At 52.3% G+C, this 7240-nt stretch overlaps 1 protein-coding gene across 1 annotated transcript in view; it reads right to left on the bottom strand.

Moving 5' to 3' along the window:
• The window catches only part of NEURL1B (neuralized E3 ubiquitin protein ligase 1B), a 41617-nt gene extending 36923 nt beyond the window's left edge, over positions 1-4694 (bottom strand). The window contains exon 1 of the mRNA XM_004679222.2: positions 4523-4694. Coding sequence (XP_004679279.1) covers positions 4523-4553 — 31 coding nt within the window. The 5' untranslated portion in view covers positions 4554-4694. The remainder of the gene's footprint in view (positions 1-4522) is intronic.
• Positions 4695-7240: the final 2546 nt, after the last annotated feature.

The following is a 7240-nucleotide window of genomic DNA, read 5'->3' as shown; positions in this document are numbered from 1 at the left end:
CATCCTTGCAGGAGTCACCATGGAGCCCTGACTGGTCAGGCCCTGACCTGGTGTTGACAGCCTGGCAAGTTTCAGGGCTGCCAGAGGAAAGGACTATCACTCTGAGAGGCTTGCTCAACCCTGAGGCTATAAAAGTGGTTCTTAATGACCACGTGGGAGGGAGGCATATAGAGTGAGATAAAGCCCAGCCTGACTTTACATTGTGACTGGGGAAAGGAGAAAGAAGGTGCAAAAGTTGAGGAATGTTGTCACTGGGTCAGCATGGCAATGGCTATAAGGACAGTGAGAACGGGCACTACTGCCTGCCAAGGGGCTGTGCAAGTGCAGGATGGGCGAAATGGTTCTGCTGGGCAGGCCGGGGAACATCACCAGCCAGAGGGCAGCAGGCGTCACTGGGGCAGTGGGGGGCTGGCACCCCCAAGCCCCTATCTGGGAGCAGACTGCCCATGGGGTTAGAAAACCTGTCTCACCCGGAGTCTCCAAGTCTTTCATCTCCTGAGCCTCCACTTGTCTCCCTGTAAAACTGGGGACACATACAGCGCCCCCCCCCACACACACACACAGAGTTGGTATAAGGATTTGAAATAAGTTGGCAGGGCCAACATACTTCCCTCGCTCCAAATGCCCGATGACTGAACTCACACTGAAAACGGCGGATGACGGGGTCAAGTGTGGATCAACTTAATGATTAAACCCATCGTGTGGTTTGAATTGAGCTTCCTCTCCAACCAGATCTATGGTGAGCTCCAGAAGTGCGTGCTGAGGGAGGGACTGAAAGAATTCCTCTTGGAGGACCCGCCATCCATCCACTCCCTCCACCCTGGAAGTTTACCCTCTCCTACCTCCATCTGTTTACACACCTTCCCCCCCTTCCCCCCTCAAAGGACAGCTTCAGAACCCAAGGCTATGAAGTTCAATAGAAGGAAGGGGTAGTATTAGACATGAGACAGACCTGACTCTTCTAAACCCAACTTTGCTAAAGCCTAACTGTGTCTGGGCAAGAATTTGATCTCTCTGCCTCACTCTTCTCAGCTACCAAATGGCAGGATTGAAATGCAATTAGAATGCAAATGCATAGGAGCTTAACAAATAAAGTTCTCTAGGTGTAACAGGTACAGGTTTCATGGACTCCGCCCCCACTCCAGATGCTGGAAGTCCAAATCCCATCAGTACCAAGGAGAAGCACGGGGATGTGAGGGTGGAGCTGAGCAGCCAGGTTGGGATAAAACCGGACATGTGGGTTCTGGGGGTCTCTTGGCCTGATCGTTTTGGCTCTCGATGGGTTTGGTTTTCAGCATGCTGGTGGAGTCCAAGTCAGCAGAACTGGTAGGACATTCTAGTTAACTTGTATTTCTCTCCCTCATTCCCTGAGTTATTCCTTTACCTTTCTCCTTATAAATAAATCCATTATTTGACCTTTTTGAGTGTGTCCATAATACGATTGAATCGCAAGCGCGTGGGTGAAGACCCACAGACGGGCAACCCAATTTACATTGGGGTGCCCTGTAACATAGGGACTCTAGGGACAACTGTCCACTTCTGTTTACCCTCTGAATTTGAGGATGCCCTTTGCTAGGCTGCCACATGGCTTCCCAGAAATCAATCATAAAGCCTGTCCCCTTTCTTTGACACTTTTTTATTGTATACAATAACATGTCATATGTAGCCTCCTCCTCCAGGAAGCCTTAGATGTTACTTGATGCACAGATTTTTATTCTGCAGGTCAGTGGAAGAACGTAGGACTTTGGAGCTAAATAAACCTGCATTTCAATGCTAGTTCAGCCAACTGAGAAGCTGGGAGCTGGGAGCAGTCATCACATCTCTCTGAGCCTAGGTTTACTCATCTGGAGAATGAGCCCTACCTTGCAGGGCTGTTTCGAGAATTAATTTGTTCATTCAGCAGCTATTAGCTGAACCTCTACTACTTCCTCCCACTGCTCCCAGTGCAGTAGTGAATAAAGCAGAGGAAGCCCTCCCTGGGGAGAGAGATAATAAACAGTTAACTACCCATGCAGCAGGAGGAGCAGGGTGATGGCCATGGCAGAGAAACACCTAGAGGGCATGGTGGGGGCAGGGCTATGGCAGGAATGACATTGGGGCAGAGGCCTGGAGGAAGCAAGGGGGAGGTCAGGTGGAGGGCTGGTAGAAGAATATTCCAGGCAGAGGGATCGGCAAGTGCAGGAGCCGTAAGGAGAAGCGTGCTTGGCATGTAAATGAAGTCACATATGCAGGAAGCCTGGCACAGAATCCAGGTGCTCAGCAAATGCCAGCTCTCTATTTCCAGTCCCGTAGAAGGAACCCCACGCATGTGTCCTTTTCCTGAGAACGGCAGCACAAGGATTTCTACAGGGCAAGTCTGAGCCAAGTGTTCTTTCAGTCTAAGATTCAGACAACATGTGAGCTCCACCACCAGTCTTTGAGCACTTGCCAGGCACCAGGCTCAGGGCTGGGCAACCACAGACACAAGATGATCAAGACATCTTTGGGCCTGTCCTCAGGCAGCCCCAGAGTGAGTCTTAGAATGGGGTGATGACAATATATTGTGGTTAAACAACAAGCAGACACTTTAGAAAGTATCCATGTAGCAGAGCAAAAATGGGGTTAGGCATGGTTGGTCAGGGAAGGCTTCCTGGAGGAGGTGACAGCCAGGCTGACATTTGAAAGCCAGACTAGATAACAAAGGATAATTCAGGTTGGGGGGAAGGAATGCACCACGTACTAGCACAGAGATATAAGAAACAGTATGTGTGAGAAACTAATTATAGAATCTAATGTCACAAACATTAAATGGCCCTTCATATTCTGGGGATCAGCAAACAGGGATTCCAGTTCTGTCACCATCCTCAATCTTAAGGAAACCTGCAGGCCGAGTGGAGAGCTGAATTTTCTACACTTAGCTACAGCAGCAGGTAACCAATCTTAACCCCAAGCTCCCAGTTCAAGGGGACTCAGTGCACAGAGCAAGCTCCCAGTGGGATGGGGATGACATAAATCTCCATCTATATTTAGCCCATTTGGCCTCTGGCCTCTCCGTCCCTTGGCCCATCCCAAGGCTGACCCACAAGTGGCAGAATGACTTTTTAGAAGAAATAAACATTTCTTAATTACAAAATCCTATAGAGGGGCCCAGGCCTCAACCAGTGTCTGTGCCTGGGAGAGCATCCCTGGACTTCTGACTGAGTGGGTGGATTCCCCCCCACCCTAGCAATAGCCATGTTCAGAGGAGCCACCCTCCATTGAGCAGATCTGGGTTCAAATCCCACCTCTGCCTGAGACTAGCTGGTGCTCCTCTACTGATGACTTCACCTCTCTGAGAATTTGGAGGTGAGTGCAGTAGACTGAAAACTGCCCACAGGCTTATAAAATAGATGGAATTGGCTCCTCTTCACAAACCAGCCCTGGGAATCCAGAGCACAGCATCCTCCACTTCAATCCCATCCCGGGGAAGAAACTCTTATTTTTTGATATAAAGCCTGGAGGACTATATGGGAATGTGTCCCTTTCTCCTAAAATCTCAGCAAAATTCATCCCACACTTGAGTGGCTTTGGAACTTTAAACACACACAGATCTTTCACCTTCTGCTTAAAGGATGCTACAAACGCCCTGCCTTAAGACAAAACAGACTTCTTCTAAAGACTTGCAGTGGGGAAATTAGGGCCTGCAAACGGTTCCAATCCAGGTTCTCCCCACAGCGGTGTGACCTTGGGTGAGTCATTTCTCCTCTGTGCTTGGATTTTTTTCCTTTGTAAAACCCTAAATAATATACATCTCTACTGCGAACAGTGAAGCTTCTTTGCATACGGCTGCAAGCTGTTCTGATCCCACAAACACCAGGTTATTTTCTACTAAGGCCTGTATTTCCCCAGCCCATCTCCCCCCACCCCCCTCCACTTGCATCTCCTTATCTGGTTCCAGAAATCCTGAGGTGGCGTTAACTAGGGGGCGATGCATTCTGCCATGGCAACTCCCAGGGGCTGGAGAGACCCCAGTTGAGCGGATACCAGAGGGGGGCGCAGCCGGGGTCCGCGTGGGAACGTGGTCAAGACCAGGCAGCATGAACGTGGGGCGCTGGGCGGTTGGAAACTGGGGAACCCATGTCAGCACCACCGACTCTCAGCAACTGCAGTTCCAGCAAAGCCGGCCGCTTCTGGCCGTCGGAAGCCCTAGGGAGCCCGGCTCCAGTCAACCCCCGGGGTTCCTAAGGCTCACTCATCAGTTCTCCGACTGGAACAAAGGCGAGGGGGCGCACGGCATCGCCCCAGCGACCCCTTCGCGCATCTGACCAAAGCCGGGAGGACCCGGAAAGGGGTCCCCAAGGTAACCGAGACGCGGTACCCGCCCTCCCGAAGCGCAAAGCCCCGCGCTCGCGGAGTCGGGGTCCCAGAGACACCGGCGACTCCAGCACGCCGCGCGCCGAGGGCTTCACGGGGGAGAGGGTGGCTCTCCGGAAGTCACCCAGCGGGTCCCTCGGGGAGAAGAGAACCCCAGCGTCTGCCTCCCGGGCAGGGCTCCCCGGCGTACCTGGCAGGGTCCTGTGAACGGTGTTGCCCATCGCTGCGTCTGGAGTCGCGTTGGCCGCGGCGCACTCGGGGCGCACGGAAGCTTAATTACGGGGTGGGCCCGGGACCCGGGCCGGGGTCGGGCTCCCGGGCATCGCGGCTGCACGGGCGAGCCGGCGGGCGGCAGCTGGGGCGGGTGCCGGGAGGGAGGCGGCGGCAGGAGGAGGAGGCGGAGCCACCGGCCGGGCCCGCCGGCTCCGCCTCCGCCTCCCGCTGCCTCCAGCCGCGCGCGCAGGGGCGGGGACGCTGCCGCCGCATCTTTTGAAAGTTTGCAGCAGGCCGCAGGAAGGGAACCGCGGAGCCTCCCGCTCCTGGGGCGGGAAGGCGCGCCGGGCAGCTGGGTACCCTCAGGGTGCCAGGCTGATCAGCTTGCTGGCCTGTCTTTCATTTATGCCAGCACCCCGAGGGGGCCTACTATGCGCCAGCCTCTTTCCACTGGAGGACATACCCTCGCCTGGGCTGAGCACGTCTATGGGGTCCGGTGTGTGGGGGGACACAGCCCTTCAAAGGGCTTGAAGACAGTCCAGACGGGTGACCCGGCTGAGGATGGTAGGACCACGTGCCTACCAGTAGGAGAAACCTAGAAAGTGTCCAATGGTTGGAAGAAGGGAACCCATTAAAATATTTATTGGTCACGTATGTGCCAGGGCTGTAATGGGTGCCCTATAGTTAGATAGGTATGCTAAAGGTGGAGACAGAAATAGCAAGCAATTAAGATCCCATAATATAGTGATCAAAGCCAGGTAGACAATAAAATAGATCAGGGTGGGTAAGGGGGTGGGGACTTAGGGGAATCTGAAGGCTGTCAGCGCCAGCTGATGGACAAGAAATCAGCTGGAGAAGAACCCGAGAGTGTCTCTGGCAGAGGGAGTAACAGGCATTCCTCATTCATTCACCCCTCCCCCACCCCAAGTATTTAGTGCGCAGCTCTCCTGTGCAGGAACGCAGACCTCAGTGCGGGAAATGAAGCCAGCTAACCCTTGCCCTTGCTAGGTTCCATTTTATGAATCAGAACATTGAGGCTCAGGAGGTGCAGAATTCCAACCCAGTTTGCCATTCTCCATTATATTGTATCTTCTGAAATATGTTATCGCCCTACTTCACAAGTAGGGAAACTGAGGATCAGAAGGTGGAAAAGAAGTGTCCGGGGTCGCCCAATTGTAGGAAGCTAAGCTAGCCTGAAGCCATGGGAATGAATGGGGGACACCAGGAGAGTCCTGTCCCTCCCTCACCCCATTCCCAGGACTTCTGCCTTGGTGCGGGATCTATCCCAGAGGGGTCTCATTCTTCAAGGTCAGTGTAACTTCACTGCTAGAAAGCCCTGACTTATCATATATGTCTGAACATACAACTGCCTTGTATTTGAGTAGGATTTTCTTATAGGTACTCTCTCTGTTACTTAATTTGTAAACACAAAGTCCTGTTTTGGCAGGTACAATAGTTCAATACACCTTGGATCTTTGTTAAGTTTAGGGCTCATCCAGAAGTCAATGTTAATATAAAAGGGGTGACTACTGGAAGGCTGTTGTAAAGACATCTTTTCAAGATCAGGTTCAGAGATGCTATGTTCTGTAGATCCCAAATGCATACCAGCAACAAATGAAGCCCCAAGTGTCCCAATGCTGTGTGGGTGGTACCTGCAGAAGGGACACAATGTCCAGTGGCCACCTGCCATGTTACAGAAGTAAAATTAATAATTACACACAGAAATCCGATTATTGCCTCAATTATACTCTTAGGGTAGATGCAATCGCTTTCATCCTCTCTATTGGTGGCTGGGAAGACTTCTGTGGGAAGGACCACCCTCTAATCATTTATGGATCCCCAGTGGCCAGCACAGGGCTGGCATACACAGGCACTCAGTGCATCTATGAATAAACTGACTACAGAGATGCATTCTCTGAACTGGGAGAAGAATGGAAAGGACGGAATTAGGAAAGAATTGTATAGAAATGAGTTTTAGTTACAGTAACCATTGACTCTGATATAATCAGTAGTGACGTGGCCGGAGAGAAACAAACAAAATAAGGATGTACTCACAGAAATCTGGGTCTTTAGGAAAAAAAGTGGAGGGGCTTACTGTCCTGGTGCAAACTGAGTAGACTATTCTGGGAGAAGTTGCTTTGATTCTGGGCACCACATCTGAGAAGCAAGATAAAACCCCTCTACAAACTTAGGGCAGGTGGTTCAGAAGACTTGGAGATCTTATTCCAGGAGGTGTGTAAACAGAAGCAGGGGGTGAGAAGTGAGGGAGGCCTGGAGCTGGGCAGGAACCTTTTAGTCAAAACCTCTTCTGCCTTTTACGCCCATGCACCCCCACATGGCACAGACTATGCCACCTTCCCGGGCACCAGGATCCGTACTTAGGCTGCAGGGCCCCAGGGTGGGGCTGCCTCTCTTGACTGTGTAGTGCTGGCTTAGCCTTCCAGAGCAGTGGGTAGAGGGCGGGCCCTGGCCAGGCTCCCTGGCATTGCTCCCTTGGCGCGGGCCCCAGCATGCCCTGCCCCATGCCACAACAGGCAGTCAGGTGCACCTTATAAAAAGGGCACCCACTGAGCTGGGAGTGGGCTCGTACCCACTGTGGACACCTGGGTGAAATGACCCCTTCCTCCAGTGATTGCAAGGGTGTTTGCCAGATTCCTCCCTGTACCTCGAGTGGAGAAACCAAACTGCAGTCCAG

This window comes from Condylura cristata, unplaced genomic scaffold (genome assembly GCF_000260355.1).
Source record: "Condylura cristata isolate star-nosed mole 26May11 unplaced genomic scaffold, ConCri1.0 scaffold00008, whole genome shotgun sequence".
In the NCBI taxonomy this organism is placed as follows: domain Eukaryota; kingdom Metazoa; phylum Chordata; class Mammalia; order Eulipotyphla; family Talpidae; genus Condylura; species Condylura cristata.
Note: the sequence above shows the minus strand (reverse complement) of the source record. Positions and strands in the feature narration are given on the sequence as shown.